Below are 12,618 nucleotides of genomic sequence, written 5' to 3'. Positions count from 1 at the left end.
AGGTCCACTCCAGCCAAGAGCGAAAGAAAACCACCAAGCAGCCCTGCTCCCCAACAATACCCCCCAAAGAGGATATGGATCGTCTCAGGAATGCTGGTGTCCAGGCACTCAATTCTCTCCTGCAGCTCGCCCTGCGTCCCCAGGGTCTGGAAGAGGTCCTCCTGAAGCAGAGTATCACCCATGCGTTAGGAAGGGATGAGGTACATCCTGGATAGCATGAAGAACAATCCAGCCCTGGGGTGCATAATGTGAGGTCGAGGAATGCCACAATGGAGAGAAGCCCATCACCAAGAGAGCTGGCACAAGGGCTGAGACTTGTATCCCGCCTGCTTTCCACAGTAGCATTCCTACTACCCTTCTCATGATTTGGGGCAATGGGAGAGTGAAATCATTCCCCGTTTCTTCTAGTGGCCAGTCTCAGAGAGCCGCTTTGCTAGGGATAGACAGACAATGGTTGGGAACACTTGGGTTCTTCTGAGCCACTCTAAGGAAGACCGTATGCTGGATGTCCCACCCGCTGCCACTCCACCAAGGTGCCACTATACTCACAGCAGGAGTTTGTAAGAGCGAGTCGGTAGCTACACACCCCAAAACTGGTACTGGATTCCAGCCCACACCCATCCTTTCAATGGTACAGTCCCCCTCACCTCACCTGGTGGCAGGCATTCTTGAAGAGGAGGTCCACCAAAAGCCAGATCTCCTTGGCCGCTCAGTGGAGTCATCACCATCCTGGGGTACGATATCCAGAAACTGCTTCTCCTGGAGGTCCAATGACAAGCGGGACTGGCACGAGAGCCTGACAGAATGTGTGCCTGTATGCATTCTTTCCTTGCTCCAGCTGGGTGGACAAGTCTTGCCCCCTGAGGCCACAACTAGGGCTGGGCGATAGCTGGCTTTCAACACGGTGATATATCACTAGCTAAACATTGCAATACACCAATATAGCACAATGTCTGAAATAAGATGGAGCTATGTAGAGGCATTGGCTGGCTTCACGATTTCCCCCGCATTGTGATTTTTGCTGCCCCCTGCAGGAGGGCAGGGGAAAGCTGAACCGGCAGAGTCCACAGGGGCTGCAGGAATCTCGAGAAGCATTGTCTGGCTTCACAGTTTCCCCCCACATGGTGTTTTTTGCATAGTACACACACACATCATGATTCGCAATATATTGCCAGGTCAGAAATTATGAAACCAGTCTCACTATCTAGACTTCAAGCTGATTTGAAAATATATCTATTTTGACGTATCGCCCGGCCCTAGCGACAGCAAGCATCTCAAGGGGGAAAACAAAAAACAAATTGCTTGCACCCCAAATCCAAGCTCCCCCTCCCCCTATTAATATGCAGCTAGTAATCCTCCCACTCCGGATGTGCAGTTCACCCAAAAGCTTACTGAATATGCAGCTGTGGACATGAGGTTTGGCTAACATTTTATTTAAATTGCTGGAACCTGCCCTGGGACCTTAGGGTGAAGGGCAGGAAATAAGTAAGAAAAACAGCAACAGAACATGGATGGGCCTTCATAGGTTGATGGGCTGCAGCCCCAGCCAGCATGATGAGATGATGGGGTCACATGTTCACCACCCCTTGTCTAGAGCACGTTGCAGAGGCAGTGGTAGAAACTGAGCAACAGCTGGAGCCCCAGCCCACGACTTTGTCTGGGCAATGCAGCACACAGCAGCTGGTGAACAATGCCTCCCGCCTCCTTCCCATCTTCCTCTCCAGAAATGTTCAGGGTGGTTAGTTCTATCTCAAGCTGCCACATTGAAGAGAAAGAGAAAGAGAAAGAGAAAGAGAAAGAGAAAGAGAAAGAGAAAGAGAAAGAGAAAGAGAAAGAGAGGAGGAGGAGCAAGAGAGCTTTAGGAGCACAGCAATGGCAAGCAGCCCATCACTAAAAGGAGTTGGCAAGGATGGAGAATTTGATCCCCTCATCCCCAGGGCAGCTGTGGATTAGGACCCAGTTCATCCCCCCTCCCCCCCCCGCCAATACTCCCCGCCCCTGGAGAGAGAGAGAGAGAGAGAGAGAGAGAGTATTGGTGTGGGGAATGACACATGCTGTATCAGAGTCTTAGTGTAAGAGTAGCTGGTGCATGCTAAAGAACACAGGAGCCTAGCTGGGTTACATCAGCATTTTGTTCCCACAATGGCCAACCACATGCCCTTGGGAGTCCATGGGGACACGGGGACAAGAGCACTCTGTCCATCATGTTCCCCAGAAACTGGTAATCAAAAGCATGTGGTTTGTGATAATAGTGGCAAGAAATAGCCACTGATAAACATATCCTCCATGGTTCTAAATGTCTACAGCTGTCCAAATTGACAGTCACCACTGTCTCCTTGTGGCTAGGATAATACACCCAAGTAGATCTGATTTCGAGAGGAGTGACATTTCCCTGAGCCACCCCAAAGCAGCCACTACCGCTTCCCAAATGCCAGTGCTCAGGTGGTAAGAGTAAGCCAGAGTGGCATAGCCTGTGCAGCAGTGGCTGCGCACAGAGACAAGGAGAAAACTGGCTCTTGGGGCCAGAGGGGGCTGGCGCCTGCATCATGAGACTGGGCTTTCTGCCTCCCGTGCTGCCAATCGCAAGCGGACCCAGAGTCAAGCAGCGCGAAATCAGTGACAAGCAGTGCTGGCAAATTCTGGTTTCGTCTCCGTTCTCCTCTGCCGAGTTCTACAAGGGCCACGTTGAGACTAGGGAAGAGACCAAAGCAGAGAGCTAGAGCCACCACCTGGACTGGATTTGAGTCAGAAGGCAGGCAGGTGCGGGTTGCCTGAGAGGAAAGTCAGGTTGGTGGGGTAGTGCCTGGTTTGCCCTAAGGGACCAGCTGCCACTGCATGGAGCAGCTGCTGATCGGTGACAAGGGCAACTCCATTTACGTGCCTTCGAGGCACATGCACACTGCCGCAAAGCTGGAAGGGGCACTTGAAGGGGCAAAAATGCCCCCCCCCCCCAAGAGCACAAAAGCGGCAAAGTGGCATGGAAACAGCATCTCGACTCCCTCCCAGGAGCTTTGGCACCGACCTCTCAGGCCTGCGGAGAGTTGGAGCAAGGAGTTTTGCAGGGAGGCTGCTGGTTTTCAAAAGGCCTTTCAAAAGGGCTTCCAGAAGTTTAGAGGGTGCTTGCAGGCTTTTCCAATGCTGTCCCCAATATACGCAATTTCATTTAAACGCACGGTACCTCGGAATGCAACCCCCGTGTAAACCTGATTTGAGCCCGCTACAAGAACATCTAGAGGATAGCAAACCAACTGTTACCTTTTCTAGGAAGCTGTCTTCTCCCTGAGATCAGAGGAGGAAGGCAAGAGCAAAAGACAACCAAGGGTGTTAATGGCACAGGCCCTGAGAAGAGAAAGAAACAGCCCGTTGGCTGAACAGTATCTGGGCAGATGGCAGGGAAATGCACACGGTTCAGTGGCCCTGCGAAAGGGCAGGTGGGAGGACCAGAACCTGGGATGACTCAGTCAAGGCAAACAAAGGGCATGAACAGCACACAGGAAGCGGATGCACAGCTACAGAAGCTGAAGCTGAATGCAGCGGAGGACCCCCAGCCCCCACATTTCTGAGTGGAAGAGCAGCTGTTTTTCAAGCAGGCAAGCGGAGTGGGAAGGGTAGACATCCAGCACAAGGCTTCCAAGGAGGTCCCGAAGCAGCTTGGTAGGTAGCTCCCACTGATGGTGAGGAAATAGTCCTTGCCACGGTCAAGGTGAAGGACAAAGCTAGCCTCAATCTTCTCTTCCTTGCGGACGCACACATCCAGGGAAATGTCCCCTGTCTCACCTAAAACGGGAGGAGGTCAGGTAGATACACTCTTTGGCACAGCCAAGTTGGCTTGTCTGTAAATTAAAAGAGAAGACAGTGAGGAATTGAACAGAAGGACACAATAGGAGCCTGCTGGATCAGGCCAATGGCCCATCTAATACAGCATCCTGTTCTCACAGGTGTATGGGGGAAACCTTAACTTCAAGAATTAGGGGAAGAAGCGACTCAGTTCCCACCCCCAGCCCACTTTCCTCTCTAGTCCTCCAAAGCAGCAGCTGCACAGAAGATGGTGACAGGATACTGGGGGGTGAGAGAAAGTGATCCTAACAAAAGAATATAAAAAGGGAAAGGATTTTTGCGCCCCCAATGTAACTTTCTTTTTTAGTTAGTTTACATTTCATTGAGTTTTTAAAAGTTTGGCTAGTTCTATATGATCCCCAAGATATTTTTGTGCCTCCACAACATAAAAATACGCATTGTTTTAAAAAAGTAATTTTTGGACGGAATGCTCTCACTGGTTCCCTGCGATGCCAGAAGGTGCTTTGGGACCCTCCAGCATTGTTTGGCTTCAATTCATTTGTGTGTGTGTGTGTGTGTGTGTGTGTGTGTGTGTGTGTGTTTAAAGCTGGTCACACACACTTTTACACTTTGGGCTCAGCTGCTTTGACGTGTGGCCCTTGGAGGCTTGAGCATGGGGCAATGCAGCCCACAAATGTTAAGCCTCCCCTGCTCTACCAAACTCCCAAGGTTTGAGGGAGGAGGGTTGGGAAGAGGAGGAGAAAAGGAAGGCCTTCCCTAGATGAGCCTTGGGGTCCCTTTCCAACTCTACACTTCTCTGATTCCCGAGAGAGACGCGCTGGGCTCCAAGTATCCCTCGCAGGGCTCAGCGCGAAGCCATGGCTTCCAATCCTGGCTGTCACTGAGCTTGGGGATAAAGGAGAAGTGGAGGGTGAGCTGCCCGTTGTTTGTGATCTGGAACTTCTCCTTCTGCAGCTGCCGGAACTTCACATTCTCAAACGGAAACTGGAGAGCAAAAGGGGGGGGAGGAAAGAGAGTGCTTGCCTTCAGCAGAGGCAAGGAAACGAGCTCCAGGGGGAAGTTTGTCCTTGGCCCCGGGCTCTCGTTTAGGGGACTGCACATGCAACAGGTCCACGTGGGGCTCTCCAGATATTGCTGCACTTGCCCCTGGCCATGTTGGCTGGGGATGATGGGAGTTGTAGTCCAGCATCTGGAGGGCACCGCGCTGGCTACCCCTGGAGTCTTTGCCTGCGAGGAAGAGGAAGAGGCTGCCGCTCAGTGGAAGGGCATCTGCCTTGCCTGCAAAGGTCCCAGGTTCTATCCCCAGCATCTCCAGGTAGGGCTGGGAGAGATCCCCCGGAAATCAAGACTGAGCTAGATGGGCCAAGGGCTTCTTCCCCCCCTGGTCTTTTTGCAGCAAACCCTCTTTAAGGGGTTGGAGAGGATCCTATTCGTCTTTACCTCCCTCCAGGGAGGGAAGGAATTCGTTCTCCATCCTGTCCATCAACTGAACAATATCCTCAAACACTTTCCGGTACCGTCGGTCAGCCACAACCTTCACCTATGGGGGGGGGGGCAGAGCACATTTGTTGGAGCTATGGACTAAAGGGGGGGCATGAGTTAAGAGCAGAAAGGCCTGATGCACCCCCCTGTTCCCAGCCCTGAAAGAGGCAAGTACTGTAACTCTGAGAGCTTCCCCAGGATGGCAGCGGCTGTGACTTCCAGAGCCAATGGGCTGAAGCCAAATGCTCCAAGCCAAGTACCACAGAAGCTCCATTGCATGAATGGAGCCAACGGTTAAGGTATACAGTTCAGCCCATGTGGTCTGCCATGCCTGCAGGAGCAGCGTGTACTCAGAACAGTGGAGAATGGAAGCCTAGGGATTTAAGAGAGCCAAAACCTGCCCACTCCTTGCACCGGAAGTCATTGGCCAAGGAGGAGCTCTGTGGAAAGGGGCCTGGTTGTTGGTCAGGGCCTGCCCAGATTCGAGGAGGTGCCACATAGCAGGCAACTAAAAACCCTGAATAGACGATAGCCCTGGCCAGGGCAGGTGTTACCCCTGTGAGGAAGAGGGAGCCGACGGGCTTGTGGTCGCTCCTTTTCAATTCCATGTGGCTTCGGTAGCTGAGCTGATTCACGCTGCCTCCTCTCCAGAGGATTGGCTCACACCATGCTGGCACACGGCACTTCCCACTGCAAGGAGACAGGAGAGACACCAGGACTGTTGGACTGGCTGAGGCAACACACAAGGCTCACACAGTCAAACTTTGGCGCCACACACGGCCTGTGATCTTGACCACGATCAACAGCTGGAGATGATGGGGCTTGGGAGTCCAACTTCTGAAGGGGCGGACCTTGCAGGTGTGCAGGCATTTTGCTTCATGGAGAGAGTTGTCAGGAAATCAAAAGCTGCCTTCTACCAGGTCAGAATGAATTTCTGACCTCCCCCAGTTTGGATTCCTACATTGCAGGGGATTGGACTAGATGACCCTCGTGATCCCTTCCAACCCCACAATTCATTAATTAAGTCAATAATAATAATAATAATAATAATAATAATAATAATAATAATAATAATAATAATTTATTTGTACCCCGCCCATCTGGCTGGGTTTCCCCAGCCACTCTGGGCGGCTTCCAACAAAGATGAAAGATACACTAAAATGTCACATTTTTAAAACTTCCCTAAACAGGGCTGCCTTCAGATGTCTTCTAAAAGTCTGGTAGTTGTTGTTCTCTTTGACATCTGGTGGGAGGGCGTTCCACAGGGCAGGCGCCACTACCGAGAAGGCCCTCTGCCTGGTTCCCTGTAACTTGGCCTCTCGCAGTGAGGGAACCACCAGAAGGCCCTCGGAGCTGGACCTCAGTGTCCAGGCAGAACGATGGGGGAGGAGACGCTCCTTCAGATATACCGGACCAAGGTCATTTAGGGCTTTAAAGGTCAGCACCAACACTTTGAATTGTGCTCGGAAACGTACTGGGAGCCAATGTAGGTCTTTCAAGACTGGTGTTATATGGTCTCGGCGGCCGCTCCCAGTCACCAGTCTAGCTGCCGCATTCTGGATTAGTTGTAGTTTCTGGGTCACCTTCAAAGGTAGCCCCACGTAGAGCGCATTGCAGTAGTCCAAGCGGGAGATAACCAGAGCATGTACCACTCTGGCGAGACAGTCTGCAGGCAGATAGGGTCTCAGCCTACGTACCAGATGGAGCTGGTATACAGCTGCCCTGGATACAGATTTGACCTGTGCCTCCATGGACAGCTGTGATTCCAAAATGACTCCCAGGCTGCGCACCTGGTCCTTCAGGGGCACAGTTACCCCATTCAGGACAGGGGAATCCTCCACACCTGCTCGCCTCCTGTCCCCCAAAAACAGTACTTCTGTCTTGTCAGGATTCAACCTCAATCTGTTAGCCGCCATCCATCCTCCAACCACTTCCAGACACTCACACAGGACCTTCACCGCCTTCACTGGTTCTGATTTAAAAGAGAAGTAGAGCTGGGTATCATCCGCATACTGATGAACACCCAGCCCAAACCTCCTGAGATGATCTCTCCCAGTGGCTGCATGTAAATGTTGAAAAGCATGGGGGAGAGGACAGAACCCTGAGGCACCCCACAAGTGAGAGCCCAGGGGTCTGAACACTCATCCCCCACCACCACTTTCTGGACACGGCCCAGGAGGAAGGAGCGGAACCACTGTATAACAGTGCCCCCAGCTCCCAGCCCCTCAAGACGGTCCAGAAAGATGTTATGGTCGATGGTATTAAACGCCGCTGAGAGATCCAGCAGAACTAGGAAACAGCTCTCACCTTTGTCCCTAGCCCGCCGGAGATCATCAACCAGTGCGACCAAGGCAGTTTCAGTCCCATGATGAGGCCTGAATCCCGACTGGAAGGGATCCAAATGGTCCGCTTCTTCCAGGCATGCCTGGAGTTGTTCAGCAACCACTCGCTCAATCACCTTACCCAGGAATGGAAGATTTGAGACTGGGCGATAGTTGGCCATCGTGGCCGCATCTAAAGATGTTTTTTTTAAGAAGCGGTTTAATAACCGCCTCTTTCAGCGGGTCTGGGAAGGCTCCCTCACGGAGGGAAGCATTCACCACCCCACGAAGCCCATCGCCCAGTCCTTCCCAGCTAGCTTTTATAAGCCAGGATGGGCAAGGATCCAGGAGACAGGTGGTTGGCCTCACTCGTCCAAGCAGCCTGCCCACATCCTCGGAGGTAACAGATTGGAATTGATCCCACACAACTTGACTAGACAGGAATCTAGCACTCTCCCGCCCCAGCCCTGCTCCCACGGTGGAGTCTACCTCTTCCCGAATCTGAGCGATTTTATCTGCAAAAAACTTTGCAAAATCATTGCAGGAGATCATGTGGCCCGTACTGGGCCCCGATGTCGCAGGTGGTTCCGCTAAATTGTGAACCACCTGAAAAAGTCTCCTGCTGCTGTTTTCTGCAGATGCAATAGAGGCGGCGAAGAAAGTGTTCTTCGCCATCGCTATCGCCACTTGGTAGGCTCGACGTTGATCTCTAACCTGTGTCTGGTCAGATTCAGAATGAGTTATCCGCCACCGGCGCTCTAGCCGTCTCAACGATTGTTTCATTGCCCTCAGATCCGTGGAGAACCACGGGGCTCTCCGGGCTCCGTGCAATCGGAGAGGGCGCTTTGGAGCCAAACAGTCAATAGCCCTGGTTAACTCCACATTCCAGCGGGCCACCAGGGAATCGGCTGAAAGGCCATCAACATGGGATAGAGCATCCCCTACCACTCTCTGGAAACCATTTGGATCCATTAAGTGGCGGGGGCGGACCATCCGAATCGGTCCCACCTCCCTGCAGAGGGGATGGGTCGCAGAGAAGTCCAGTTGCACCAGGAAGTGATCTGACCATGGCACTTCTTTCGTTTCGCTTTTACTTAGTGTCAGATCACCAGCATCCATAGAGGTAAACACCAGGTCCAAGGCATGTCCGCGGTTATCGGTTGGGCCAGACTTATTCAGGGACAGCCCCATGGAGGCCATGCTTTCCACGAAGTCCCGAGCGGCCCCTTGTAAGGTTGTGTCGGCATGGATGTTAAAATCCCCTAGGACAACCAAGCTAGGTGTCTCCAGGAGAACATCCGCCACAACCTGAAGCAGCTCGGGCAGGGAATCCTTGGTGTAGCGGGGAGGTCGGTACACCAAAAGGAATCCTGTACTGCCCCTATTGCCCAACTTCCAGAACATGCACTCGGAAAACTGGGTCTTCCCAATAGGACGCCTGGTGCAAACTAATGACTTCCTAAAAATCACTGCAACCCCCCCTCCCCGCCCACATGACCTGGGTTGCTGTGCGTAAGAGAAACCTGGTGGACAAGCAGCGGCAAGGACAGGCCCATCTGCTTCATCCAACCAAGTCTCTGTCACACATGCCAGGTCAAGTCCTCCATCCATGATCAAGTCATGGATGGCAGTGGTCTTATGAATCATTGACCTGGTATGCACAGCAACACGTTCAGGTCATGTGGGTATCCCTTGCTGATTCTAGTATCCATCCGGTCAGGACCAGACCCGGAGGCAGGGATAGTCCTCAGACAACGACTAAATCTGCCTCCTCTGTAATGACATGGTCTGGTCTTAGCGTAACCCCTCCTCCTACCCGTGATCACTGAGATCGGTTGTCCCAGTGCATTCCCCCCTGTGGAACATGCCCCAGCCATACTTTGGCTGGCAGCAGCTCTCTGTGGCCCAATCCTTTTTCAGGTGGAGGCGCCATAGAGTTTCAACTTGAGACTCTGCATACAAAGCATATGGCACACCACCAAATGATGATCCTTCCCCAAAGCAAGGGGCCCCGTTATTCTTGTTCAGACACTATTTTTTCAGTGACCCAAAAGACCCTTTCTGGCACCTGAAATGCTGCCCAAAGGAGCCTGCCGTTTTCCGGCTTCGTCACTACATGTTCCGCCTGTCCTTTTGATTTCCCCATTACCACAGCAAGAGCAATGAAACTAGCAGGTCTAGGTGGCTTCTGACAGTTGTCGAGAACCACAAGAATATGCCAAATCCTGGATGGTGAGGCTCAGTGCCTACTAGCCATAATGGCCACAGAACATACTCCACCAAGAGAAGCAGTATGGCTTGGAGGAGGGGAGCGTGCTGTTGCACTCAGGTCCTGATTGTGGGCTCCCCGAGAGGCATCTCATTGGCCAATGTGAGAACAGGTTGCTGGGCCAGATGGACCAATGGCCTGATCCAGCAGGGCTGCTCTCATGCTCTTATGCCCTGGCAGACTCATCTTGAGAGAGCACCAAGTCTCATTCCCAGACTTCCTTGACACAAAGAGGATTCTCATTCAGCCTGCTGCACCTTTCAAGGAACTGCAACACCGCTTATACACACCACGAAACAGAGGATGCTGGTTATCAGGACAAATGTGGGGGAAAGGAGCCAAAATATTTCCAGAGCAGGGATGGCTTGAGGAAGACAACATATCACAGCCTTGCATTTCACAACTCGCCTAGCAGCCTTTGGCAACCCGGAATTCCATGCAAGCAAAGTGAGCAGGTGAAGGAGAGCTGGATCTCTCTCTTCCTCCGTGGCTTGGTGTACATTCTGGCTGCAGAGGAAAGGAAGTCCGTCCAGCCCTCAACTCTAGCCCTCCTCCAAAAGCTTGCTTAGCACAAAGCCATGTTTAAAATATATTTTTTACTAGCCTGCTCAGGAGGATGGAAAGGCAGGACACTACTAGCATCTCCGCAGACTAGGAAAAACAAACAAGCCTTGCAGAAGAATGATTGAGAGGACTTACTTACAAAGGCTCAACTATCAAGCAGGCGCTTACCTGGAGTCCCAGCGATCTGTTTTAGAGTCAAATTTGTACGTCAGGATGAACTTGATCTCTCCCTCTGTGAAATCAGCAAAAGCTGTCTTTTGGGTACGCTGAATGTTTAGCTAAAGCCAAAAAGAAATCGCTAATCAGCAGAGAAGCAAAAGACCCCCTGTTGCCTGACAATGGAGTCTATTAACAGCCACTGTTGTGCTGGAAGACCAAGGTGAAGTACTAGTAGGTTAAAGGTAAAGGTAAAGGTAAAGGGACCCCTGGTTGGACAGTGTTCTCGAAGCTACAAACATGAGTCTGACCAAACTGCGGGAGGCAGTGGAAGACAGGAGTGCCTGGCATGCTCTGGTCCATGGGGTCACGAAGAGGCGGACACGACTAAACGACTAAACAACAACAAAGGGACCCCTGACCATTAGGTCCAGTTGTGACCGACTCTGGGGTTGCGGCGCTCATCTCACTTTATTGGCCAAGGGAGCCGGCGTACAGCTTCCGGGTCATGTGGCCAGCATGACTAAGCCGCTTCTGGTGAACCAGAGCAGCACACAGAAACGGCGTTTACCTTCCCGCCAGAGCGGTACCTATTTATCTACTTGCACTTAGACGTGCTTTCGAACTGCTAGGTTGGCAGGAGCAGGGACCGAGCAAGGGAAGCTCACCCCGTCGCAGGGATTCGAACCGCCGACCTTCTGATCGTCAAGCCCTAGGCTCTGTGGTTTAACCCACAGCACCACCCGCGTCCCTACTAGTAGGTTAGCCAAGTGCAAAAAAAGGGGTATACCTGCTGAAATCTTATCTCATACACACTTATTAAAGGTACAGGATGCTTGTGCATTTTTGCCCCATGTCATCTTAAATTACTTTGCTGCATCACACGACAGGAAAATCCTCTAACTCAGGAGCAGCAGACACGTGGCCCTCACAATGCTGCAGAACTACAATTCCCATCATCCCTGATTACTGGCCATGATGGCTGGAGCCAACAGGAACTGCAGCTCAGTAACATCTGGCAGACCACAGGTTAGCCATACCTACAATATGCATTGCTATATGTACCAATAATCCATACAAACTGTTAACAACCACCAGAATACACCCTGACACTATGAGCAACTGCAAAACCATCTTTTTGAATCCTACGTTGGCTCCCAGGACGTTTCTGAGCACAATTCTGAGTGTTGGTGCCAACCTTTAAAGCCCTAAATGGCCTCAGCCCTGAAAGAGTGTCTCCATCCCCATTGTTCAGCCCAGGCATCAGGGTTCAGCACCGAGGGCCTTCTGGCGGTTTCCTCACTGTGAGAAGCGAAGTTACAGGGAACCAGGCAGAGGGCCTTCTGAGTAGTGGAACCTGCCCTGTGGGACATCCTCCCGTCAGATGTCAAGGAGATAAGTAACTATACAGCCTTTAGGGAAGTTTTTAATGTTTTATGATGGTTTTGCATATGTTGGAAGTCTGAGGCTGCCCCCCCCCTTGCCTTCCTTGCAGCATCCTTCTCAAAGGGCTAAGGCATGACTACGCTCACAGAGTTTAAATCCACCGTAAGGTGCAGCAATCAGGCCTCTGTTTCAACACAAAATACCAATGATCCTTATGCCAAGTGGGAGAAAGGTCGTCAACATGATGAACACACAAACCTTGGAGAGAAAAATGTAAAACAAAAAGCATCAGCAATTTAATTGGACTTAATGGAAGTATCTGCTGATAAGAACATGTGAGCAACGCAGATTTTCCAGATCGATGCAAAACCTAGAGCAGGAAACCTTAGACCTTTAGATATTGCTGGACAGCCGCTATGCTTGGGCTGATGGGAGTCCAACAACATCTGGAGCGTGTGCTGAGCTAGGAAAGCCCTGTAACTGGGAAATTGCAGAGCAGTCCTACTTATTCCAAGGCAACCCTCCAACTTAATTGGGACTTGCTTCTAATTCAGGTTGCACAAACCTGCAACCTTAAAAAGCATTTGTAGAGACTTCCGGAGGCGGTGCGAAACAGCAATGGCGGTCCTCTTCGGGCTCTGA

The 12,618-nt window shown here is 51.6% G+C and overlaps 1 protein-coding gene across 1 annotated transcript in view; it reads right to left on the bottom strand.

The window, feature by feature from the left end:
• Nucleotides 1–12,618, bottom strand: part of LOC309523272 (inositol polyphosphate 5-phosphatase OCRL-like) — a gene marked incomplete at both ends in the record, with an annotated part of 68,060 nt that overhangs the window by 20,708 nt on the left and 34,734 nt on the right. Inside the window, 10 exon segments of the mRNA XM_082207053.1 lie at nt 61–161; nt 653–702; nt 705–759; nt 3,256–3,279; nt 3,562–3,580; nt 3,582–3,772; nt 4,591–4,782; nt 5,228–5,338; nt 5,835–5,970; nt 10,603–10,712. Of these exon segments, the coding sequence (XP_082063179.1) occupies nt 61–161; nt 653–702; nt 705–759; nt 3,256–3,279; nt 3,562–3,580; nt 3,582–3,772; nt 4,591–4,782; nt 5,228–5,338; nt 5,835–5,970; nt 10,603–10,712 (989 nt within the window).

The sequence above is a fragment of the Podarcis vaucheri genome, assembly GCF_965113315.1.
Source record: "Podarcis vaucheri genome assembly, chromosome: W".
In the NCBI taxonomy this organism is placed as follows: domain Eukaryota; kingdom Metazoa; phylum Chordata; class Lepidosauria; order Squamata; family Lacertidae; genus Podarcis; species Podarcis vaucheri.
The sequence above is the reverse complement of the archived record's forward strand: the minus strand, read 5'-3'. Positions and strand labels throughout refer to the sequence as shown.